The sequence below is a fragment of the Ammospiza caudacuta genome, chromosome 17, assembly GCF_027887145.1.
Source record: "Ammospiza caudacuta isolate bAmmCau1 chromosome 17, bAmmCau1.pri, whole genome shotgun sequence".
Classification (NCBI taxonomy): Eukaryota; Metazoa; Chordata; class Aves; order Passeriformes; family Passerellidae; genus Ammospiza; species Ammospiza caudacuta.
Genome location: NC_080609.1, coordinates 1,325,064 through 1,351,247, shown reverse-complemented (window position 1 = coordinate 1,351,247; position 26,184 = coordinate 1,325,064). Strand labels below are relative to the sequence as shown.

The 26,184-nt window shown below is 44.1% G+C and overlaps 1 protein-coding gene and 1 pseudogene across 2 annotated transcripts; one reads left to right on the top strand and one right to left on the bottom strand.

Annotated features, from left to right (window-relative positions):
* Window positions 1–15,524, top strand: JPT2 (Jupiter microtubule associated homolog 2). 2 transcript variants are annotated; one of them, XR_009275438.1, is made up of 6 exons: window positions 1–67; window positions 5,853–6,001; window positions 6,454–6,596; window positions 8,852–8,897; window positions 9,651–9,886; window positions 15,323–15,524. XR_009275438.1 is itself a non-coding variant. In XM_058815970.1 (5 exons), exons 1-5 carry the CDS (start codon window positions 24–26, stop codon window positions 9,833–9,835), a joined length of 567 nt encoding a protein of 188 aa, XP_058671953.1. In that variant the 5' UTR covers window positions 1–23; the 3' UTR covers window positions 9,836–12,221. The 2 variants fall into 2 exon arrangements, 1 of the variants encoding a protein (XP_058671953.1); XM_058815970.1 differs by lacking the exon at window positions 15,323–15,524 and having other exon boundaries at window positions 9,651–12,221.
* Window positions 15,525–17,016: 1,492 nt separating this feature from the next.
* Window positions 17,017–24,363, bottom strand: LOC131565409 (major facilitator superfamily domain-containing protein 1-like; annotated as a pseudogene).
* Between the last annotated feature and the right edge of the window lie 1,821 nt (window positions 24,364–26,184).

Sequence of the window (26,184 nt, the reverse complement as noted above, 5' to 3'; positions counted from 1 at the left end):
GAGCGAAGCTGCTGAGTGCCACCATGTTCCAGGGCGCTGAGGCCGAGCCGGCCAAGCCTAGTTCCAGGTGGGGCGGTGGAGGACGCTCAGCAGGGCGGGCCGGGGGGAAAAGTCGTACGGCGTCGCGGAGCCCTTGGCGGGGCTTTGTTCGAGCGCGGGAGGTGCAGGCTCCAGGGGCAGAGGGGGTTGGATCGGGGATGTAGTGTACTGACCGAGGAGATCGCGCTCCCCCGAGGGACCTCTTGGCCGCGGCGGGAGGAAGCGGAGCCTCCTTCCTGCCGTACCGCCGGATAGAAGCTAGTGCGCGGCTGGCGCCTTCGCGGTCCCTCGGTTTGCTTGTCCCGCGCCCCGGGGGCTGGGCGGGGGGAGTGGCCGCATTGCGCTCCCGTTGGTGCTGCCCCGGGCGCGCCGGGAGAGCCGCAGGCCGGGCGGGGCACCCACGGTTGCCGCTCCCGGCCCGACCCCAGAGCGCCTGCAGGGACTCTGGCGCGGAGAGAAGGGCCCAGCGCTGGGCAGCACCTTCTCCCGCCGTGTTTCTACTCACGGGGAGCGAGGGGCCCCAGCTACTCTCTGTGCACAAACGCCTACAGATGTCGGCTTGTTTTTCGCCCTACGAAGTTGAAACATATTGCTTTGTTTGGAGGAGGGCAGTTACCCTGAATACTGCAGGGCGTGAGTGCAGTGATTAATCCATGTGCGAGGCTGTCGCGTGGGGAAGGAGGAAGGGTTTCGAAATTGTCCAAGAATGCTGTAAGTTTTCTAGTATTCCAGTAGGTCCAAGCTGTAACATGGTTTTAGAAGACTTTTGAGGATGCTCTGTCCTTGGTGTAGTCTCTGAGGTCTGTTTTCATAATAATTTTGAAACTACGTTTAGCGCATAAATTGGGTTTCCAGGCAGACCATTGCAACGTGTTAGTTAACAGCGAGCAGAGGTGGCCTTACAGCTTCCTCCTGTTGCCGTGTCGGGGTGTGTTTGTGGTGCCTGAGAGCAGGCTGGAGCCTGTACCAGAGACTGGCAGCACCGCAGGAACTTCCTTAGCGGGTTTGCAGCGTGGTCTCTGAGGCGTTTACTATATCGACTCATGGCCTGTGCCATCAAGGGTAAAGGTACCTGGTTTGAAGACACGGCTTACTCATTCCCTGAACAAAACTTTGTTTAGCGAGAATGCAAATCCTTTTGCAGTTCTTGGTACGTAGAAGTTGCTCTATTTAAATCTGAGCCTTATTCAAAATCCCAGCAGCAACCACCAGCAGCTGTGAAAGTGAGGAAAAAATGTCTTCCTAGTGTGAAAATCATGCCTAGAAAATTCTAAACACGTGTTTGCATTTTGAGACCTTCATAGTACAGGGGTATTACTGTTAGAAATAAATTATACTAAGAAGATTTTAAGTGAAAGCTTTCACTTAATTGTCCAGTGAAATGTGTTTCTAGTGATCCTTTAAATATGTACAGTGATAGAGCAAGCAACTAGTTTGCTGAATCGAATTAACTGCCTAGTTTTATTTTTTTCAAACTTCAACAATGATACTCTGTATTTTTAAGCAAGTTTCGCTTTTTCGAAATAAAACATGGTACTACATGTCTAAGAGCTTCTAAAAGCAAAACAGGACAGAGTTGTCTCATTCTGCTGTTGTGCTATAAAGACGCAGTGTATTAATGCACACTCGATTTGTCCCGTGTATGAGCAGTTTCACAACCACTGCAAAGAGCTGACAATGGTAAATTCAACCATCTTGGAAATGTAATGCTCATGTTCCTCTGCTCCCATCGGGGCCACTGCAGCGCTCTTGGGGCTTTCAGCTCCAGATCATGGTTGCATAAAACAGCTTGCTGTTTGTATGTGAGTGAGCTGGTTAACGAGCCGTGAGTCTCCATTGATCCCACAGCAGAACCACCCCAGGACCTCTGGTCTTGTTTTAGGGCCTGCAGTTCCTGCTTTCTGCCAGTCTCTTATATATAATGCAGCACTTATCTGCTGTATTAGAGCAGTCTAAAAACTGGTAAAACTTCAGTGGTTAACTTCCAGGCAGGATTAAAACCAATTATGTAGCGGGTGTCTTGAAGTAATGAATAAACCTTCTGTAGGTTGGCTGAAAGGCTTAATGAGGAAAGAGCAATCACATTCAAGTGTTTTAAACTGTAGGGGATATAAAAAATAAAATACCAGAAAAACTAATTAAAATTCTTCAAATCTGCCAGAAGAGAACAAAGCAACTAGTGGGGCAAATATTGCAGAATAGGGCTCTTGATTTAGCTGTTTTAGAGGAGTTCACAAACTTCTGGTCTGCTGGAGGGGAGGGAGAGAGAGGCAGATTTAGTTTATGTAGAAGACAAAGGGTTGTTTTTTCATTATTTGAAAGAATAAAGCAATACCTTCCCAAAGGAATAAAGACCCAACATACCTGGCTACAAGAAACAAAAATGTCTCTGTATAAACTGGCATAATATTGATGTAAACTAAAATTACTATAAAGTATAATCTAAAGTTTTTAAACATATTTTAACTGAAGTTTTTTAACATATAATTTAACATATGTTACTGTACATATGTTAAATTTCTGTGTACTCTGTTGGAGCTGGTCATCTTGGCTAACTGAGTTTAGCATGCTGTTTTCCTTTGGTAGGATTTACAGGTGAAGTCTGATTTTCTTACTTGGTGTAGGGGGCCTGCATGTCTCACTGCTCTAGAACTGAGTACGTGGTAGTACAGGGAGGCCAGCAGTGCTCTAGAGGCTGCACAGAAAGAAAATTGTAGTCTCCCACATGTTTGGTTGGAGGAAGCAAGTGCAAAGCCCTCTCCTCTTGTTAGCATCAGCTGACAGACTTTGTTGCTGTACTTCAAGGTTATTTTTGGTAATTCCTGTAAATGACTTAGTTATCTGACTTTGTATTAGTTCAAATTTTATTAACCTGGTGACACTGAAAGTTTATGTAATGCTTGGAAGGAAGGTTCCCAGCATTATGAAGTTCTTGAAATTGAGATGGTAAATCCACTTTGTGTATGTAGAGTCAGGACATAATTTTGTGTGGTGCTGGCAGGAAAGGTGCTTGTGCTGATTTCTACCTTATAAGTACCACCAGTGATGCCTCTGGTCAATTATTCAACAGTAGGATTTTCACAGTGTGGCTACTAAGCTGAAAATGAAAGGACAGTGTAAGATTGATTGGTGGATTTATTTTGATGAAGTTTCTTTACTGAGTTATCAAGACTTTTAATCTTAAAATGGATTTTCTCTAGAATTTCTTTCTGCAATAGCTCTTAAAACCCATTATAAGGATGAGAAGTAATTTGATTCTTATGACTGGCTATTTTTCTTTTAAAGAATCTGAATGTAGCTATTTTATTATTCCCTCCTATGCTTGTAGGCATGTGTTAAGCAAACAGTGTGGTAAATTGAATTAATCTGGGCTTTAATAAATAATAAACAGCTTTTTACTTCCTTTCAGTCTCTTTGCTGGTATACTTATTGTAATTGGAATGCAAGAAGGACGAAATGCAGTTTAAAAATAGCTGGAAAGAATAGGTAAAGTAAAAAATAATTTAAATTATGTGAGAGGAGTCCACTTTAACAGAGACTCCTTCCCAAACTACTTATTTGTAGAGTTCCCTTTTCTTTGTCTCCCTGCTTTAAGTACTTAAACTGCCTCATGGTGAAGCATTGTGAATGTTTGAAATACATAGTTTACCTATACAATGTCTGCTTTAATTGTGGGTTTAAGTCTTCTAAAATACATGGAGAGCACAGAGGCTAGTTGGATCTGTAGTCTATTGGACACTAAATTGTAAATAAATAAGCTTTGTATGATCTAACCTGTGCTTTGGACAAGGAGTTGTCCTGTCTGCTGCAATTCTAGTTACTCCTTAAGCTAAAAGTGTGTATTAAATCCACAATTGTACTAAGAATTAAAATATTGAAATTGGCCAGCAAAGGCAGCCCCTCCGAGGCTAGTGCTGTGTATATAAACTGTTTCCAGACTAAAAGAAGAACTTTTTTCTCCTCCCTAGAAGGCCTAAAACTGCATTCTGCATCTTGAGATCTGAAATGCACACTAAGCTCATTTTCTGACAAAGCAGCCAAATATCTCTACTTTTGTGAACTTAAATCTTAAACTGCAGTAGATCTTGGCACCAAGAGGTACCTCATTTTATACTTGATGTAGCTCACCTGTGATGACATTTTGCTGTCACAGGGCTAGGGAGAGGAGAGGTTGTAATAATTTACTTATATCTGAATTGTTCAAGTAGAGTGGGATCAAGATCTTGCAATTTATAACTGTTCTCTTGGTTTAAAAGCAAAGGTTACTTTAGGTTCTAGATCAAGGGTTAAGATTAGAAGTAGTATAATTGAGCTGCTACCTTTGTTCAGCTGCTAACACTGTGGGTAATTGGTAGGTGTAACTGTAAAAATTATTTTTAATACAGAATCCCAGAATCATTAAGGTTGGATAAGGCCTCTGAGATCATGGAGTTCAACCTTTGATTACTTGTCAACTGGACCAGAGCATTAAGTGCCACATTGAGTCATTTTGTGAGCACCTCCAGGGATGGTGACTCTACCACTGCCCAGGGCAGCCCATTCCAGTGTTCAACATCTCTTCCTGTGAAGGAATTCCTCCTGATGTCCGGTGTGCCCTCTCCTGGCACAACTTGGGGCTGTTCCTTACATCCCTGGCATCCCTGCCCAAATCCCCCTGGCTGCAGGCTCCCATCAGGGAGTTGTGTGCAGCCAGTACGTTCTCCTGAGTTGCTCCTCATCCAGAGCTGTCCCCAGCTCCATTCTCTTTTATGGATATGCTCCAGCCACTTAAAGTCTTTATTGTCACGATGGCCCCAAAACTGCCCCCACGGTTTGAGGTGCCTCACCAGTGCCCAGCAGAGGTTGCTGTCCTGGTCCTGGTACAGGCCAGGATGTCATTGGCCTTCTTGCCCACCTGGGCACACTCAGCTCATGTTCAGCCATTGTCCACCAGCACTCCTAGGCCTTTTTTTTTTGCTGAACTTCTTTCAGCCATATTTAGGTATTAATCTCTTTCCTGTCCTTTTTCTGTTAATTTTCCAATTATTTTTCCAATTGATTTCCACTGATTCTACTCCCAATAGTAATTTGGTTCCTTTTTGGGGAGGGACCTGTAGTCTGTTGAACAAGACTTAGGCATTAACTATGGAATTACTACTGAAGGATAACCAAATGACTTTTGGTAAGTTTTCAAGAAGTCAGATGATTTCTGCTGTAAGCTCCAATTTTTCTGCAGATCCATTTGATATCCTCTGGTGCAAAGCTTTAGTTTTAATGGATTTGCAGCTTGACTGCTAAATAATTGACTTTTTGGTATTCTGTCTCTCCATTCTAAACTACAACAGCTATTATGATAACTGATGGTTGAGACTAGCAAATTTTTTAGTAGTTGTGAAATGTCTGCCTTTATTTAAAAGTCAGTGGGTATGAATTGTATCACAGATTCAAAGTTGATATATGCAGTTTAGCACAAAGTCTGATTCTCTAATGGTTATTTTTAAAATCCTAGCCATCATAATCTCTGTTACTTCTGGAACACCACAGATAGTGTAGCCATTTGTGTAGGTGGCACTGTTAGGATCATTCCACCTAATCATAGATACCTTAATGATCAAGTTGATTGACTAGGAGGTTGGCATTATTTGTGCTGAACTTAAGAATATTAAAACAGCTCTTGAAAAGTAGATACTTCATGGATATAGTAGAATTACCTAAAATAAATTAAAATTAGGATAGTTACATACAAGGAGAGAATGGGAAGGGGATATCAAATATTTTGAATGCTATAAATTTTAAATGAACTTTCATATCTTGTTTCTTATTCTGTCATATAGGGTATTGAAACCCCCAGGGGGAGATTCTAGTAATCTCTTTGGGAGTACAGAAGAAGTGTCTTCTTCAAGCAGGCCACACCGGATGGCATCCGATATCTTTGGAGCATCAGAAAAACCTCAGAACATTCCAAAAAGAACAAACCCTCCAGGTAAAAGCTGCCCCCTCTTTCTCTGTGACTGGCCTCTGAATTGCAGCACAGAATGGTTTTGTGCTCCTAAACCGGAGCACTGGGATCTGTCTTTTTATGTTGCATTCTTACATACCGAGTAGGTTTGAACAACAAATCTCTTCAAACTTCTGGATATATTAATATTTCAGTGATTTGCATTCACAGACTTTTTAGCACGTTATTTAAGTCTTAATTCTTTCCAAATTGAGATTCTAAGAAATGATGAAAGGAAACCGTTTCGTATTGTAGAGTTGTCAGCAGTTACTCAATTTGAGACCTGCCAGGGAATTGTAACAAAGGATTTCAACTAGGCAAATAGGACTAAGTCCCTAGGCAGCAGGGTTGTACAAGTCCTTCAATTTTCATATATTTTTTTTAATATAATGTGATAAAATTAATCTAGAAAAAAAGTCTTAACAACTGCCTTGCAGGAGGAAAAGAAAGTGGCATTTTTGAGGACTCTAGTTCTGCTCAGCCTCGTCCACGCTTGAATCCACCTGGTGGGAAGACAAGCGACATCTTTGGGTCTCCTGTCTCTCCTAGCATTGTGCGAGCACACCCGAACAAACCCAAGGTATTTGTACTTCTGTTGCTGTCAGATCAAGCAGCAAGCTGCTCCAGGGTCCTGTCGTGCTCTGTCATATGCCTGTGCTCTCCCTAAGAACAGAACTGAATGTGCATGGAGTGACTTTGAGTTAGACAGTTATTCCCAAAGTCTTTTTGATAACTTGTTATTTTGGGTGTATCAGATCTCTGCAGTTTGTTGTGAAAGTATTAATTAGACTATGGATGTGCATTCAAAAAAAAAAAAAAAGAAAAGGAAAAAGCCTTTGATCTTTCTTGTAAGTGAGGTACAACTAGAGCTCTTGACAGAGCCAGGAGGCATTTAAACTGGATAGGGAGAAAATATTTCTCCTTATTCTGCATTTTAGCAGATGTGATCTTGATGCAGACTTGGGAAGTTGATGAGCTACAATCATAAACCTTTGTGAGGCCTGGCTATGCACTTCAGCTCTCTTAAATACATGTATCTACAGTCACCTTAAAAGCACTTCAGCAGAGTAGGCTTGCAGTGATCAACAGTAAAAAACTGAACTTCAAGATCAGTGGTGTTAGGCCCAGCAGATACTTGATTTGTACAAGATAGACAAAAGTGTCTCTTATTATAGTGTTAGAGTTGTTATACATAGATTATACAGTTGAGTTTTGATCTTAAAGCTTGGATGTGTAATAGTTACTTGTAGTTATGACCACATCTGTGTTTGGAAAAAGCAGGATATGTTACCAGTTACTGTATTTAAGTGCCCTATATGCAGATTTACAACCTGCTGCCCCTACTCTAAGTACTAATAAGTGAGTAGCTGTGGGGGTGATGATGTTTCTGGCACGTCAAATAACATGGAAATTTAACGTTCTATGAAACTGCTGTGGTTTAGGAATGGTATTCCCCAGTTTAGTGCTCCCACTGAAAACACTCTGAAACGTGCACCACTCATGCTCCCCTCCCCCTTCCCCCACCCCCCTGGGGGGAAATTGGAGGTAGAAGGTGAAATCATGGGTTGCTATATGAACAATTTACTGGAAATAGCAATGAGATAAGAAAAGAACAGTAACAGCAACAAAATTACTAATGGAGTGTACAGGAAGGATGAACAGTTCACCCGCGGGGGCTTGCCACATGGAGCACAGCTCTACCCCAGCTGCTCAGCCACCACTGCCCACCCCACACCCTGCACATGATGTGGTCTAGAATAAGCTTCAGGTCCCTGCCATGCCCTCACTGGCTTCTGCAAAAATTAACCCTGTACTGACTGGAACCAGGACAGAAATTGTCATTGTGCTGAAAACGCAATGTGTCTAGTTTTTCCTGAAGCTTAGGAAAAGAGGATCAGTCCAATTTACCTTTCTTGCCTTTGTTTTTTTCCCCTTAAATTTAAGGTGTTGGTAGAGTGCTTTCTTTTTTTTGCATGTTCTGAGTAATATCTGGGGCCATATGAAAAGATGAGGAGGAAAAATAAGATTGGGATCTAGGTTTTGACAGGAGTACTGCTGTTGGTGTAGGAGAGGGCTTTGCTTTGCTTCTCTGTACCCCTTTATTGGGATGGTTGCACTTTCTTTTTAGCTACTTTTTTAGAAATGTAACTTTAATTCCCATTAATTCCTGACTAAATGGAAGACATCATTGTGGAATTTATGTTATTAATTAGAGCATTGGAATTGTGGGAGGTAGTGAGCTGGAAAGAAGACATGGGAGTTGAGTTTCATGTCTGGGAAAACACACTTTTCTGAAGTGTGGCTGTGTATTTCCAACAGTCAGTTCAAATTGTTGGGGAAATGGTCTTAAAAAATTTTGATTATTACCTGACTGTTGGCATACTTGGTGAAGACAGGAATTGCTGCATACAAATGGGGCTGTTTGTATTATAGTTGTGTGTATCAACTTGTCCTGTGTGATAGCAGATACTTGACAAGAAGGGTAATTTCCTGATCTTAAAATCAATGAATCCTTAAGGTTGGGGAAGGTCTCTAAAATTGTCTGGCAGTTAACACACTACTGCTGTGCTTACATTTTGATGATTTAATGTAGCCTCTTCATCTATGTTTCAGTGAATTGTCTGAGATGTGCAACTTGCCATACCATAGAAGATTTGTTCCCCTGCTTTTGGGGTTCTGTAGAAGTGGAAGGGATGAAGGGCTGCACACAGCTTGCTTTCATTTGATCAGTGATCTATAAACTTAAAAATTAAGCAAAATTTCCAGAAGGATTTTGTGGCAGACTTGCTGTTTGAGAACAATAATACACTAAGATAGTTTTTGATTTCTTTGCAGGATCACATTGTCTTAAAAGAAGAGGAAATACCAAAGAAGCTAGAAGGTCAGCAAGAGAAATTCTTTTCTTTGTTCTCCTTGGGAAGATAAGCTATGAGGAAGTTTCTTGTCCTTCTGCTTAAACATTAGCCTAGTCTCATGTTTTTAGGATAATATGACTGAAAAGTTTAGTCAGAAATCTAATTGTTTGTCTCAGGGAAATGGTTCTCTTCCTCTTATTGAGGAGGGGACAGGCGTGAGTTGTGATACTCTGTGTCTCTGTGTTTAGACTTTGCTTGATACCGTGTGTGTATATACAAATATGTATGGAATCTGCATATGGCAAAACATCAGATTACCACTTCCTCTCTAGCCATCTCCTTCAAACGGCTAATTTTGGCTTTCTGTAGTTGTAAATAATAAACAGCTGACTGACAAAATTTATTATTGCTCAACTAACTGTTAAAGAATTATGGGATCCCTGCTTTCAAGCTCAGTATGAAAAGATTATTTGGTACGTTGTATCTCTTAGTTGTCTGCAACTGCCAAAATAATTCTGAAGGTGTATTGCTCAGTCTTTATATCCTTAGAAAGGATATGAAATATTAGAAAGATTGCTGAAAGAAGAGAGGAGTAATTGTGAAAAGTGAAATTCTTTTCTTACTACATGTTTCCTTCAGGAAAACTGAACAGGTAATGAGAAACCTGGGCGTGCTGTGGATGGGAGATGTGGGAAAAATGCAGCGACAGAGGATGAGGCACTTTGTGCACTACAGAATAGTGAGTGATCTGATGATCTATTATGTTTTCTTTAATGTAGCTACAGAAAATACTAAACCATACCTGGAAGACAGAGGCAAGAAAAAAGCTCTGGGCAAAGAGGAGCAATGCAAGGAGCCAGAACCCAAGATGGACAATCACGAACCCCGACTAGGACCAAGGCCACGCTCACACAACAAAGTCCTCAATCCACCAGGGGGGAAATCCAGCATTGCATTCTATTAGGGTCATCATGTCACTGTCACTAATGGAGAAACTCTTGTCTGTGGCGGTGAGGTCAGTTGATACACTATTGCTTGTGAATAGATTCTTAGGCAGATGAATGAGGGTTATGTTAGAGTACGTAGGAATCTGGAGATTTGGGAGGAAAGGCTGGGGAGGGAATGGGTGCTTTGTGGGAGATGTGAGTACTGGCCTGCCTGGGTGGGTGGCAGAGCCAGGCATTAGTGTAACTTCATGAAAAATTAGTGCTACTTAGTGGTGAGTTCCTCAGACTGTTAGGTAAGAACATAACTAGCTAGCTTGTGCCTCAGGACACTCTTGTAGAATCAGGCTTCCATACAGTCAACACATCAAACACTGTGAATGGGAAGGGGCCTGAAGGTCACATTTGAAGATTCTGGAGTACAGCAGGTAGGCTGAGCTTTCCCCTGGGCAATGGGATGCAGCTTCCAGCGTGAGCTGACTTGCAGTTGTGTGACTGTAAATGTGTTCTGCTGGAACAAGTAGTGCTGACATGGTTCAGAGTGTCTTCAGTTATTGCTTCTTTTTCTTCTTTCTTGCTTGCAGCACATGATTGCTGATACAAGGACAAAATATGTTGAAAGTTTCTTTTATACTCGTAAACAATCATATATTTGTAAAGATTGTGGTCTTCCCCTGCCTAGGTATTCAGGTCTTTTGGATGCTTTTAGTAATTTGCTGATTACTGTAACTAGTTCTTCACATGTGGCAGTCCAACTTGCTGTTTCGTGTAGGTGCTTCCAGTTGAGTGCTTGTATGTTTTCTGGTAAAAATGTGGATGCAAACAATAGCTTTATGGTACTCTTTGAACAGAGGCAATTTGGAAGTTTACCATGGAGCATATGCTGAGGTGTCAGCCCGGTCTCTCTGACCCAGCCTTTGTAGAAAGGGCTTTCACAGGTTTTCACTTGGCTCCCTGTGGAAACCAGGACAGTTCTCCTGTCTCCACCACAGTGAATTTCCTGTTGGTTTTGCCTGTGCTGAGTCTGTTAGCGAATTCTTCTGTCTTGCATCAGCCTTATCTTTGCCTTTGACTGTCTCAGATTTTTGTTGGGAAAACTATGTGAGTTCTCCCCAACTATGTGAGTTGTAGTTGATTTTGATGTAGATTACCTTAGTTGGAAAATCAAAGCCAGCACAAACAGAAGGTTTGTATTACTAAAATCTGTCATAAATCATGTTTGGAAGATGTGCATGTTTTGCACAGATGTTTTTGGGGGAGGATTTGTTCTCTGAATGGATTTTATTATCATATCCAGAGCTTTGATATATGAGTGTTATCTCTAGGTGCTTTCTCTTAAATATGTTGAATACTGATCTTTTAAATCTGACATATCAAAACAGGCATTGTTCAGGTACACCAAAGAACAAGTGGCCTTATTGTGTATATCCACTGCTGTTCTAGCCCACATTCCCTGAGATGGGATGCTGGGCCAGGTGCTAAACCTTTCTGTGATTGTAATGCTTCCTAGGCTGCTCAGCTCCCTTGTGCCAGCAGCTGTGGGTGACTGCTTTAAGATTTAGCTGCCTTTTCAAATAGTGAAACATAGTGGCAGTGCTGGGATAGAAACAGCCATGGCAAGTAGGGATTCAAATGCCTTTGTACCTTTCAGATTGGTTTGGAGCTGCCTGTTAATTTTCCCCCAGGAAAACAAGGCAGTAGTTCAAACTGCAGCCCTGGAATGAACATATGTTACTTCCCAATATGTATTTCTTAGCCCCTCTTCCTGAGTCTGTGCTCTCCAGCCTCTGAGTCTCAGACACATTAGCCATTTCAGTTCCTTGTTCCAGTGCTTGACAGGAAGCTGTCATATAGAAAAGCAACCAGAAGCTGCTTCCTACACCAGAGCAAACTGGTGTAGGAAATATTTAGTACCTAATGTGCATTGGCTTCAGTGCCTGTCCTTTAAAAAGCAAATTTTAACTAGGCCTTAAATTAGTTAAACTATGTTAAATTTCTTGTATTTCTTTCTTTGAAATGGAAACAATGTTTTCAGTTCTTCATGTAAGATTGATCTGAGCATTTCTCTGGGGCAGAAGGGGATTGGAAATCAAATGACAGAACGTGCAGTTACCAATAAACAAGTATTTTGTTACTTTATTGTGTGCTACAGATGCCTGCTTTTATAAATTGGTCAGTACTGTATTTCACCATAGATGCACTGGTGAATTTTATGGTCCGAAATGGGAAAAATTGCACGTATGTTTTCAGGCCTTCTGTACATGGGACTGTGCTCAGGAGCTGTGACATCCAGCCCAAGGCTGCCCATGAGACAGACACCTCTTATCCCTGGGGAGGGGGTAGTACAGTAGCAAGAGCTCAGCTTAATGCCTTTTTGTGGGCATCATTCCATGATGTTCTGTTCCATGCCGGGCTTCTGTTATGTTCTTCAGCAATATTGTAAATAGAATAAATATTCAAATATTTTAAATAATTAAAGCTATTTGTAGAAAAACATAGTAATTCCCCTTGAGTGAGGGATATTCTTTATGTGGAGAAGTCATACCCTCACTTGTGTGTTTCTAGTGAGTGCATAAAACACCCTTCATGTGCCAGACTGCCTTGGCTGACAGAGGAGGGAACTCCAGCTACTGATATTGTAATTCTGGGTGAGCTGGACACAGTGGCCTCTCAGCCGGGATGTTGTGTCTGTGGCATTCATCCCTGAACTTCCAGGCTGTGATGCTCTCACAGCCTCTGGGCCAGCCCTCACTTCTACAGTGACTTCTGTGTTTGGCCATTTACAGTTCAGAACTCTCCTCTGAAGCATGTACAGTTTGGGTGGGTATTGGTATTTTTACCAATATTGCTGAACGGGCCGTGCCTTAGCTTGTCTGGCCATTGCTGCTGAACCAAATAGCGGCAACTGTGGTCTTTCTACCCAGAGACACTTTTGGCTAGCTGGGTGTTACACCTGGGCACGTGGAGACAAGTCCAGGCATGCCAGGGCTCTGGTGGCTGCGGGATGGAGCTTCCTCCCATAAGAGGGTGTGCTCTTTAGGGTTACCTCTGATGGAGAAGCTTTAGGGTGATGGTGAAGAAAAGGAGTCGGTTCTGATGGAGGGTTTCAATCCAGAGTGTTTTTTCTGGCCCACAGGCCTCTGAATGCAGCAACAGCTCCAACAGAGCTCCCAGAGTGCATGGTTGCCTGCCCTTTTACCCGGGGGGAGAGGGGGAGGGAAGGGGTAGGAAGCCACCAACCAGGTACGTGTGAGGAGGTCTTAAGGGACAAAGGACCCCTGGATGGCCCAATGCCCCCCAGGGGTACAGGGTATGCTTTGAATCTGCCAATCACTCGAGGCCCCTGTGGAATTCCAGGATTGAGAGACAGTGCTTGGCAGGGGTCAGGATGGGGAAAGGAAGGATGATTGACACACCTGGCAGGGAATTTTCAGGGGAGGGACCCGGGTTTCTGAGGTAAACCCTGAAATGACGCTGCAACAGGTGGGATCTGCGTAGCATGGGAATGTGGCAATGTCCTCTCTAGATAGCACATTAGCAATGAAGTACTGTTTTTCCTTTGAGCTGCAGCCAACAGTAGACTGCAGTATAGCTCCAGTTTGCAGCTGTGTATGTTACCTCATGGCTTTCCCTGAAACTACTGGTTTGTAACTTGGGACAGAATGTTATCAGAGTTGCTGCTTCAGTCTGGAAAGGAAAAGTATGGTGTCCATAGTGAGCTTAGCCTAGGAAGTGGTTAAAGGATGGCTTGCATGCTTTCATGAGTAGTGTGTGGTTCTAGGCATATGTGTTGCTTAGTCCCTAAATGTCACGATGTCTGTCCTGTACAAGACCTCAGGCTCTAGTGAACTGCCCAGCTGCAGTGTGTCATCACTCCTGATCCCCATGTGTGCCAGTTAACCCAGATCATGCATGTTTTTCCCTGTGAAGACTTCTGGCTACTGTACAAAACCTTTTAAGCAAGCATGGTCTGATACTGTCCCTCTGTTGCATCACATCCTGCATTGCACTCTCAATGAGGAAGATCAATGTCCTCTCTGTTGGTGTTTTAAGCAGCATTACTGTAAGTTTTTTGAATTATTTATACTGGCTAATCAGACTTGGAATATCCAAAGTTCGTTCTTGGGGCTTGTCTAGTGAGAGAAGATACATAAAGTAGTGATGTGTGGAGATAGTTATTTAAGCACTAAATGAGTAACTGCTGTAGTATGTTCCCTGGAAGGCTGTCAGAGTTGCTTATGTACAATATGATCACAGTGGTGTATGGATGTCCAAGTGTCTTGGTTATCTGGGTGACTTTGTGGTGGAGCTGGCCACCCAGTGATTTGTCCAAGCCCCTGATGTGTCTCTTGTTGAATTTCAGCTTGAAGCTCTGCTGAAACGATGTATCACTTCCCTGTGGAAAGGGTGATGGATTAAATGTCATTGAAGCTGGAATTTTCCATTGTTTCTTAAGGAGCAAAGACAAGTCACAGCATCCTGACCGGGAGGAGATTTGGTCATAATGTTTCTGTCATTACTGCTTATCAGCTGTGCAAGAAGTGGACTGGGTAACAATTCATTGCTGGCCAAAAACTGATGCTAGAAGCCTCCCAGCAGGCTAAGCTGGCTGCCTAGGCTATGCCCAGTCACCACTCCTCCCTTTGAAAGTAGTTGGTGAGCAGGAATAGGCAGATTTAAATTATTGGGCTAAATTAGTAGTCTTGATCACTTTTGTAGTTTCATCTTGCTTCTGGGAATTAAGACAGTCTCATCTTGAATTGGTTTTCCCTTTCTTTCAAGTTCTTTGTATTGCTAGCAGGACAACCTCTTCTTCCTCAAGCAGATCAAAATACTCTCCATAGCCAGCAAGAATGCAGGAATTTGCTTTACTTATCAGCCTCTCTAGGTCCAGCTGCCTTCTGATTCTTACCCAATGCTTTCCTCCCCCCCCTACATATATGGATATTTGAAATAGTATCTGTTGCTGCCTTTGGCTTCTCTGTGACCCCTCCTCTGCTGCTGCTTGGGTGTGTGCTGTGTGCCACTTAAGCCAAAACCACAGCTCGCTCTGTGTCCAGGTGTGTCCGAAGCACAGGGGCCTGTGGAGGTTACGGGAACTTAACATTATGCCAGGTTCTTCATGAATATCATAAAAATGATGGCTTTTTCTCCACTGTCTTGTCGCACAGACTTATATAAATGTGTGCTCTACTGTATCAATGTTTAACCTCCTGGCGGCTGGGAGCATGCACTTGGGCATGAAGGGCAGCACATGTCCAAGTGTGAACTACCTGAACTAATATCCACTTTCAGGCTTCAGTCTATATTTTATGAGTCTCAATCCACTGTGTCTTTGGCAAGAAGAATGTTCTGCCAGAGAATATGTGCATCTTAAATGTTAAGGCCCAGCTTGTCTAAGGTTTGGGACAGTGTAAGGGGGTTTCAGTTACCCATAATTATGATCAGTGCGACACTACAAATGTTAAACTAAAAAAACCCTGATTGTTTCCTTCCATTTCTTGCAGCATGTTGACCTCTATGCATGCCACCCTTTAATTTCCATGACAAGCTCAATCAAAGTATGAGAGCCTTGCAATTGCCTTTTTGAAAGCTTAGAGCTGAGCTCTGGTATCCCAGCTGCAGGTGTCCAGCAAAAATGGGGAAGACCAGCAAAGTGAAGGTGGCTTCCTGGTCATCAGCTTAGTAAGATTAAGCAGTCAGTGTGCCCAGTAGAGGTGAGCAGGTACTGTTCAAGGAAGGGTCATCATCTCCCTCCCTACTCTTACGTCAGCTTTGAGCTTTATCCATCTGAGCTGAAAGACAGGAGCAGTCTGTCCAGAAGAACTCTGCCTGTGAGAGGCTCCAGTAGAGTCGTCCCACCTTGAAGGTGGTCTTTGTGCAAGAGATCCAAAGGTCACCAGGATGTCCCTACATCTTCAGATTCTGTGACAGGGCTTTTGTAAGCAAGTGCAAGGACCTTTGCTCGATGGTTTCTATAAAACCCTCTCTAGCCAACAGAAGTTCTCTATATAGGCAGTGAACACAGGAGAGGGACAGGAATGCTTCCCAGTGACACCCAGCAGAGCAGGCACTGAGGTTTTGGTGCCACACCAATGAGAATCTTGTTAACCATTGGCAGACTTTAAGGAAAGTATGTCAACTCTTCTTCAAAACAGAAGACTGGAGTTTCTTTTCTAGTAATTTGGAGGTAGATGTGGGATGTCAGACAGGAGTGGCTGGCTTTTGAGGGAACTTCTCCCGTGAAGGAGTAAGTACAGGACTTTGAGCGGTTATCCCGGCAGTTGTCACAGCACCAACCCCCTTTGCATTTAGCTGCTGCATCACATGGCATAAACTAAGAAATTTGATGGCTTCAGCAGACCAGGCTGAAGTCACTGCTTTTAAGCCAAGGTATTAACATACAAATCAGTTCTAAAGACATATTTTCTTCTGTTTGCAAGTCCCCAATGTTCCTTTACAGCCCTGCTGCATGTGGTTTTTCATAGTTACAGCTGGAAATTCATCATGAGATTTTTCCTCTGAAAAAATGCAAGTGCAGGATTTCAGCACTGAAGAGTAGTGCAGCAACTGGAGGCCTAAGGATATTTTGAAGCCACCATCTAGCAGGAGTCTGACTTGCCAGCTGTGTTAAAATACTGATGAGGCCTTACAAGGAGCACTGGGTGCAGCTTTGGCCTCCCTAGTACAAGACAGATGTGATTTAGGGAGTGCAGTGATGGGCCACAAAGGTGATAAAGGGACTGACTGAAGCATCTGTCACAGGAGGAGGGGCTGAGGGAACTGGGGCTGCTCAAGAAGATTCTGGGAGATCTGACCAGTGTGCTCAAGTACCTGCTGGGAGGAAGAAAGGATGAGGGGGCCAGACTCTGCTCTGGACAGGAGGCAATGGGCACAAGGGAAACCACACAGAATTCCATCTGAACACAAGGACATACATTTTTCCTGCAAGGGGTCAGACACTGGGACAGGTGGCCCAGAGACGCTGCAGAATCTCCATCCATGGAGATGTTCAAACTCTGTTTGCTCTGTGCTCTGCCTTCTGCTTCGTGTTGATTCTTTAGGGTGATTTATTTACTAAGCAAAGATGACTTAGTAAGGCTTGCAGAGTCAGTAACTTCAAACTGTGGCTGTGAAACCTGCTCAGCAGGAAACCAGGGCAGCAGTAATATGCCATCCAGGTGTAGGAGTGTTGACCCAGCTACAGTTGGGAACTCCCAGTAGCAAAGGAGTAAGTGATCCCCAGCCAGATGGTAGAGACCAGTAGGGGCACAGATGTGAATGCCAGGAGAGCAAAGACTGGCAGAGTCAGCATGGCACGGACAACAGCAAGGACACCTCTCAGTCCAACATAGTCCTGGTGAAGGGAATGAACAGAGAGCCTCTTCCAGGGGACCCTGTTTCCCATAGGTCCCAGTGGCACACGGGGCTGTGCAGAGTGGGCTGGCAGGGATGGCAGTGACATGGCATGTCCTGGCTGTTGGCAGTGTAGCAGAGCAGCTGTTCTACCTCTTGCACACCTCTGAACTGAGACTGAAGCGTTACTAGGTGTCCGGTACTCAAGCGAAACCCCAGGTTTTAACAAAGGGGAAGGGAAAACATTATACCATGATAATTATGGAAATTAGGAATGGAAGCTATGACAAAACAGGGCCTGATTGCATGCAAATTGTCCTTTCCGATCTACTTGCAAAGCTTATCCCAGTCCTTTCTGTTTCCATCTCAGACTTCCCAAAACATACAGCCCAATACCATGGGTTGATGCTACCATAGCACAATTACAGGACAGAGGTAAAAATTTCCAAATGTTACTTCTTGTAATTTAAGTCAGGTTAAGGTGCGTCTTGCAGTTTGCAAGGATGTAAAGGACTCTTTGTCTAGCCCCAACAGGTGAAATTCTGTTTGAGGGGGCTGTAGTGGACATTTCAAAAAATCAGGAACAAGTTATCAGTGAGTGCTTCATGTTTTGGGTACTCACAATTAATATGGCAACTGCTGGAGATAGAATGAGGGAGCTTTCATATACTGCCCCAAAAATATAAGCAGCTGCCTGCTGATTTTAACCAGAATATTTATCCTGGATAAACTTGCTAAAAATAAAATGAAGCCAATAAAATAAAATAATTAGTAGTCTTGATCTGGTTATTTTCTGATAGAAAGTAAGTTTGAGCACAAGCATATGGGCAGGAAGGGTTTGAATGAGAGGACTTGTAAACAAGCTTGATTCTCTCTGGTTTGTAGTGCCAAGCCTTTGATGGTTTACTTTCTTTTTAATTAATACACACCACAGAGGAGCTGGTATTTTCAGACACTTTCAAGACACTTCTGCAAGTGCAGAGTGAAACTGCAGGTGAAAGTGGAGCACGTGTTTCCTATTTCAGCACAGCTCACAGCAGCAGTGTGCCATTGCTTGTCCATGATACATGAAGTTTTGACATCCTCTTTTAAGAGGCTAAAAGCCTTATCAGTTCAAGGGGGTGAATGCTGAGGGGCAGGACCATGGTTTAAAAATAATCTAGCAGCAAGAAAAAATATTGAACATCTGCATTCAAGAAATACTAGGAATTGCACAGGAAATTCCTTTAGGAAGACCTGGTTACAGAAAAAAAAAATCAACAACAACAAAAAACTGTCAAAAGAAGCCTTTCAGTTTTGTTAGGGACATGCAGAAATTTCATTAAACTTCCTCAAATTCTTTATAGAATTTACAGTCATTCACAGAGGTTTATTTAAACATCTTGTATCTATTTTGATTTGATTTGGCTATCTATATGGCTGCTTCCCATCAGTTGTCATGCTGATGACATTTCTTCCCTCCTGATTTCACAGTGGCCTTTTTCAAATCACTAATGAAATACTACCAAAATAATTATATTTTTTTTACTTCAGGCTTTACCTAATACACAAGTTCATCCTCACAATGTGACAGAAGCTGCTACATCATCCACAAAGGGCAACAAAGCAGCAAAACAAGTCTGCGGTAGAGCCCCAGGACAGAAGCAGGAGTCTTAATTTAGGTATCCAGGTTGCTGCTTTCTTTTAAGCAAAGGCAGGCATTAAAAAGGAAGTCTGAAGCTTTCACCAGATACAGAGGCTTCCTCTTGTACAAACCCAGGCTGAGCAAGCCCAGTTATATTCCAGACATAGCAGAGTGCAGCAGCTGCAGGGCAGAGCTGCCCCAGGCCTGTGATGTTGACACCCCACCCAGCTCAAGAGAACCCACTTTGCTTGTCTATCACAAAGGTGAAATGTCTATGGGCTGATTTTTAAATTGAGTATTTCCTTCCCTTCTCCCAAATCCTTCTGATCCTCCTTTGGCAGTGTTTGAAGCTTTAAATAGTGGGTGAATCATTTTCCTTTAAGGTATTTTTGCAGTCTTTCAGAAGCTTCTCTCATCTATGAAGGGAAAGAAAGGTCAAAGAACCCTCAAACCTTTAGGTGTCAAAGGCATGTTTCTCCACATTTCACGAGTGGAAAGAACAAGCCTATTACCCCTATATTTCCTAGTCACTCCAAAATTGAGGCTTGCAAAGCTCTGTTGGCTCATGTCAGTCAGTGGGCCACAGCCATGGAACAGTACCTGGTGTCTGCCACAAAGGGGAAGATGCAGTTTTAGAAGAACACGATGGTGAGGGCCAGGAGCTGGTAGGGAAGGGGAAGGTGCTGTATGTCCTGAATCTGCTGCAAAGACAAGACGTGCCCTCACTCCCCAAGAAAATAGCCCAGCTTCACACCCTTGCTACTTTCTGCAGGCCGTTGAAGGGCACAAGAGATTAACAACAGGTTAAAGGGAAATAAAAGGCAGCTCATATACCTCTAAGTGAAATTTGAGGTGTACTGACTCTAAAACATTCCTTCTGTAAAACTATCCAGTAAAGAAAACAAAAAAGCTTTCTTATTTTTATGAAGGTTCTGGCAGCAAGAGACTGTTTTGAGCAGGATCTGTTAAGAGTCCACTGCACACCCTTAAGAGAAACACAGCGGAAAGGTACAGTATGAACAGGAGTCACAACACAACTACAGAAACCAGTTGAGAGTACTGTCATGAGAGGGAAGCCATCTAATAGATCAAAGTGCATAAAAATTGCAGACCGAAGTTGCTTGTAATGCTTGTTCCTAGACAGAATGCAAGGAGGAATTGAAGATAAGGGCTGGCAAGTGACCAGTACTGCCCAGATTAGCTATTTGCTATCCTGGATCCTGTGAGCCAGAAAGCAGTTCAGAGGGAGGCCAGCAGAACGCTCCTCTGAGCCACCTACAGTCAGAAAGTAACTGGGTCAGAAAGCTGCTGCCATTCTGAGCACTCCCTGAGCTCTGGAAGGCTCTAGGCAGGGAACTCTGGGCTGGTGGCTCACAGATGCGATCTCAGCACTGCTCTGCAGGGTTGAACCGAGGGGTACGAATGCCCTCTCCTGGTTAGGACTGGCTCCTGTTGCTGCAGCCTTCCCTACACTCCGGTGGCAGTGCTCCTGTACCTGGGATTTCCAGGATAGAGATGGAAAAAACACCACCTACCACTTTTTTGGATTCTTGCTGGATAACACCATCCGAGCCCAGCTACCCACTTTATCAAGTACGCTGACTGTGAGGGCTGAAACAAGCCCCAGCACACAGAGGAGGCTCCCTGGGAAAAACAAGAGGTGTTGGAAATTCCTGAGAGTGGAGAACACTGAATGACAAAACCCACTGCATGTAAAATGCGGAATTCTCCATAACTGCTAAGCCTGGATTCTCTTAAAACAGAGTAGGACCCTTCACCTTGTACCACCCTGTCGCAATCCCTGAGCTCTGGCCACTGAGCTCCCATGGCTGCAGGACTGTCTGAGGCCAGTGGGGCTAAAGCCACCAGTCTCTCAGACAGAGCTCAGCTGGCCTATGGCTAGAATGCTCCTGACCTGCAGCAGAACTATGCAATAAAGCCAAGATAAAAGCATTGGGAAACTTCTCTGGTCCCCAGAGCAGGGGAGGCATATCATGGCTGTACAGGAAGCCAGGCTGTACCTCTTCATTGCTTTGACCTGCTGCAGTTGCCCCAGCAGTCTGGTCTGTGAGCACAGGCAGCTCCAGAGTAGTGAGTCTGGTTATGCTGCCTACACCAAAGCAAGTTTTACAATGGTCATCTGCTGCAGATGTTCTTCTCAGAAGGAGTTCTTTACACATTTTGTTTTCTGAAACAGCTTCTGAGATGAATGCACACTTTATCTGATGTATTGACCCCTTCACTGACAGAAATATTGACACAGAAGTATTGACAGAAGTACTGTGCTGTGCTTGCAAATGCTGCCTGAGCACAAAACTAAATGTCAAACAAGATGTGACATCCTGTGCCCACCACAGCCTTCTCAGAGAGCTGGAATCAGAGGACACTAATCAGTTTCAACTTCTGCAAGAGATTCATCTCTTTTCTGTGGATGGTGGCTTATACTGCCTTGTTTTGTAAATAACACTTTTCAATTATCGCACTTCTCTAATCACTGAAGCAAGTCTCCCTAACATCACCATTCCAGTAGACTACTCATGTGCTGTTTAACCCTTCCACTTGAGACAGATCTCATCTCACTGCACCAAAAGAAGGAGAGAAGCTCAATCTTTTAAAGATACAAGCCCTAGAACAGATTCACACTAAGAAATATGCAATTCAGGGTCTTCTCACAGTAATTTAAACATGTGGTTTCAATCAGCCATGTGCAAGACATCTTTTGCTGGGACCAGTACAGACACTGCTGCAGAATCAGCAGGTTCTGCTGGGCACAGTACAGAAGAACAAACACATTTCATTCCTGTCTCTTTCACTCTGAAGTTTCTATTCCATGGGAGTACTCCTATATTAAGTACTGACTATCTGTGACTGCAGATGTTAAAATATGTCAAGAGAATAAAACTGTCAGGCTGACACTAGAGAGTTAGAGCGGGTTTTCTGGCATCAGTGCAGAAAACACCACTCATTGCACATAGAAAGCAACAGGAAAAACTGGAAAATCATGTGCCACTTCCGGTTTACCTCACTACCTCTTTCAGGTTCTTTTAATCATTGGACAAAGCAAGCTGGCCTGGGTCTAGAGAACACTAAAGGAGTGTCCACTGCATTCCAGATTTTGTCTCAAAATTCTGGGTGAAGAAATTGAAGACACTCCCAAGACTGGAGAGAGATTCAATCCAAATGCCAGTGCCAGCTCCTTCCCCTTGAACCAGAAAGTTGTGGTAACAATTCTGTGCAACTTACCTAAGAGAAAAATCCTCTCTTGAACAGACAGGCTTGACCAACAGCATGGCACAGAAGCAAGAGCTCTCTCAAGCTGGAGAGCTCACGCTGGAAGCTGGTCTACACATTCCAAGAGGAGGCATGTGCCAGAGAAGTTATGTGCTCGCCTCACAGTCCGTTTGTACTAAATCATGCAGGGGCATGGGAGGTGAACTTATCCATCCTATAAAGGCAAGCAAAAATAATTTCAAAGGCAGAGAAATCACATGTCAGTGCCCACCCTTGAGAGAAGGACAAACTTGTTAGATGGGAAGAATTAAACATTTCAGCACTCATTAAATCAAGGAGCAGTGGTCTGCCAACAACAAAAGTCACTGGGGAAGAGGAAGTGAAGCCAACTGGTAGGACAAGGGTCTAGAAGGCAAAAATGTATCATGACCCTTTCATAAGATGTATTATAAATGATCAGCCAGAAATCCAAATTAATAAATGTGAAAGATTTTTATCTTCGCAACCAAAATATGGTCCTCAAAAACCACAGCCAAAGAGAGAGCGTTGAGCCTCAAAAACCACAGCCAAAGAGAGAGCGCTGAGCCCGGGATCGGCGCTGGGTGTACCTGGATCCGACCTCTATCCCATCGGATATCCCTCTGTTCATGAATGCTGTTTCCAGCGTGGCTGTTTTATACAGTTTTTTATGCCTGAGGCAGAGGTGCCCTGATTTCTTTTGTAACCCCGCTTATGTATGAAGGTTTCTTGCACTGTGCAGGGCCAGACAATCGCTGTTTCCTGAGTAGTGGCAGGCGCTGATCATGTCAGGGAAAGTCGTGTATTCAGAGGTATGTTCCTTGGCGACTTTGGTTATCTTGATTGATGATATCTACCAAGCAATGCTCACCCTTGGGTGTTCCCTGATGGCTCCAGAGAAAGTCCATCTCCATGCTGGCCAGTTCTTTCATTAGTAGACAAAGGATTGTTCTCCTGCTGCCTCCAGGAGTTTCGTAATTCCAATGTAGTTATCTGTCTCCAGGCTGCTCGTGGTCAGAGGCTCATCAGAGTATTTTACAATTTTTATTATATATACATTCTCCCCTTAAGCATGAATTCTTTTATAACATATATTACAAAATGTAAATATCAAAATATGTATATGTGAATTCCTTACTACTAAGTGACCCATTTCCGAACCAAAGAGCCATGAACATCATTGGGAGGAGGTATGGCAAGCCCTTGAAGTGCAAGCCTAAAGCAAACATGAGGCATCCCAGCACAGTGAGAAAAGAGAAAGTAACATCTAGGAAGAAAGTAAAATCTAGGAAGAAACAGAAAAAATGCACAAACCTCAACAGAAATGCATAAGTCAGGACAAAGGCATTCTGTGTCAAAAAGCTAACGAACCTCAAAACACACCAATAAACCGTACCAGTTTACTCTCCACTTTCAATTTTGTAAAGACTGGTCTCTTTATTAAATGAGTTGGCAATCATCAAAATAATGATATTTTCAGTGGTGGGAACTTAGGCAGGGGACTCTTAAGAGAACTCTGAACTCTGTAGGCTCTGACTCTGCCCTGAGCTCCATTGCAGGCTATGACCTAGAGAACATGATCTCCTCTGTGCCTCTCTCACCTAAGACATTTACCTCTGTGATACCGAGTGAGAGGGACTAATGTGGATTTTATTTATGCCTCAACAAATGTTGCACACATGGAAGATTCCTGTGAAGGCTGTAGGTGTGCTGGCAGCCCTGCCGCCGGGCAGGCTTTGCCCGGCCAGTCGGGGCAGGTGAGGCTTCCACGACCGGCCTGGGAGCGACATCCCCCTCCCCGGCCCTCGCCGGTGGGAGGAATGCCCGGATGCCTGGGAAGAATGCCCAGGAAATCGGGCTATGGGGAGGAGCTTTAGCGAATAAAAGCAGTTAACTGCGACACAACGAGAGCCATTATTCTGTGGGTTTCTCGGAGGAAGTGGGGGCTCGCCTGTACTGTTGGTTTGGCCCTTCCCCCCTCAGTTTTTCATCCTGGTGGTCCTGCTTCCCTGTCCACACCTGCTTTGCCTTGCTTCACCATATCCGCGCACCAGCTCATCCCCACGCTGACCTCTCACTCCGCCGCCCCCGCTGTGTTTCCTGGGCGCTGCCGCTGCCTTCACCAGCTGCGGCCACATCCACCGCAACACCGACCCGCAGCGACCAGCAGGAGCCGGTTTGCGCCCGGCCTCTCACAGGAGCCAGGCGAGGCTCGCTGTGCTTGCAGCCGATGCCGGAGGCACGCTGCCGCTTTGAAAGCTGTGCCAAGCCGCCGCTAGAGCCACGCAGCTCGCTGTGGTTTGCGACACGCAGCGCCATTTGCCATGGGGATGCTGACAGAGCGCTGAGGTTCCTACGGTAACACTGTCCCTGTCTTCTGTTTCTCTCTCAGTCTCTCTTTTTCCCTCTCTGCTCGCGTTTCTATCCCCTTCAGTAGGAACACTCCTTTACCAATGAACGGTTCTCAGATAAAATATTGTCCCGTTTGCTCTTTATTTTCGTCTGAGAAATCTATCCAAAAAAATCATCCCCGACTCCCTCTTTAACAGCATGTCTTGGTTTGAAAAGACAGGTGTCTGCTAAGGAAGGCAGGAGCCTCTCTTGAAATGGAAAATGTCAACCACCTCCCTCTGAATTATTATAATTTTGAAATTAAGGGGCTCTCAGGCAAGGATATGGGAGTAGGAATAACAGTTCTGTATTAGGGAAAATAAAAATAAAAATGCAGTAATACAGAGCAACACTGACAAGAGTCAGAACAGGACCTGGCACCCTGTGGTGTTGGCACCATCCAGGGTGGTGGCACAGTCCCATTCAGTGGTGGCTGCAGCCCTCCTGCAGTGCCAGCTGTGGTTCTGTTGGAGCAGGGATCCTGCACAAGGGGGGAGTTTTCCTCTGAAGGTCCAGGGATGCTGTAGATGACCCTGGTTGTGGTTTTCCAAATGTCAGATTCTATCCAGGTGGGAATGCTTGGCTCCTCCCCCTGGGAGGAGCATCTCCCAATGGGATGATGGAATCATTTTATCAGCCATGCAGTGAGACTCAATGGCCCATTAACAGAAGATATCTCCTGGAGGCAGGGTGGGTCTGGAAGAGGTAAAGAAAACTGCCCCACCTGGTTTTAACAGGTGGCCCAATTAACAGAAGATAACTGCCCCACCTCTGACAGATGGCAATAAAATACACACCCCCAGCCACATCTTGTATTTGCAACTTAAGACACGCTTCCAGTTCTCATCTCCATCCCACTGGGATGCATGAGCAGGTGACTGCATGTCAGGGGCTCTGTCTGCCCAGCACAGCTGGGTAAGGACATGGGTTGGCAGCATGAAGCATCCTCCTCACATAAGACAAGAACGCTGTTTCTGCATCCTCCACACCTGCAGATCAAGGAAGGGGGAAATCATAGGGTAGGGCAAAATAAAAACTACACGACTGCAGAACTGATGTCTAAAGCAACAGCATTTATAAAAATAGACTTTTAGGATTCCTTGTAGATTGACTCTTCACAAGTCAGTTGCTCCTAAAATTATTCTTGAACTATTTTCAGTAGATATTATTGAAAAACTTTTGTTTAACATCACATTTCCTTCTGTGTGTGAATCTTTGATCCACTGACACGAGTGGGAAGAAACTCCTGAGTTCGCAAACCTGCTGCCAGCCATGAGGGACAGACTGCCATGTCATAATCTTGCTCATGTATTTCCCAAGGTCTGTTTAAGACCAGGTAATGCACTGGTCTGCAAAGATGTCATTGAGGGTTTGCCTTATTGATGACTCTTTATGCCTCATTTGGCTAGGAAATCCTCTTCAAATGGAAAGAGAAATATACTTGCCCTTTCAATCATAAATGGGCTTGGAGTGTGGAATGCATTGTTTTCCCTTGTCATTGGCATGCTCCTGTGATAATGAAGAACCTCTAATTAACACTTGGCTGGTTTCTATCAATTCATTCGTGCTATTCCTTCAGAGAGCTCTTCTCTGTGTCTTAAATAAAGTGGTGGGAGGCTGCAGGTCGAGCTGGGCCCCCTGCACCCAGGGCCCAACTGGGGCTTGGCGGGACCCACAGGAGGGACGTGATGGGAGGGTGAGGAGGATCCCCTCTACCTCAGCCTCTTACAGGTTTGCCATACTGCTCTT

Excerpts from the sequence above, each read along its gene's own strand:
- JPT2 (XM_058815970.1), top strand. The coding sequence starts at position 24 with ATGTTCCAGGGCGCTGAGGCCGAGCCGGCCAAGCCTAGTTCCAG. Across the intron at positions 6,002-6,453 it reads AAAAAGAACAAACCCTCCAG|GAGGAAAAGAAAGTGGCATT; the intron begins GTAAAAGCTGCC and ends ACTGCCTTGCAG. Across the intron at positions 8,898-9,650 it reads AATACCAAAGAAGCTAGAAG|CTACAGAAAATACTAAACCA; the intron begins GTCAGCAAGAGA and ends TCTTTAATGTAG.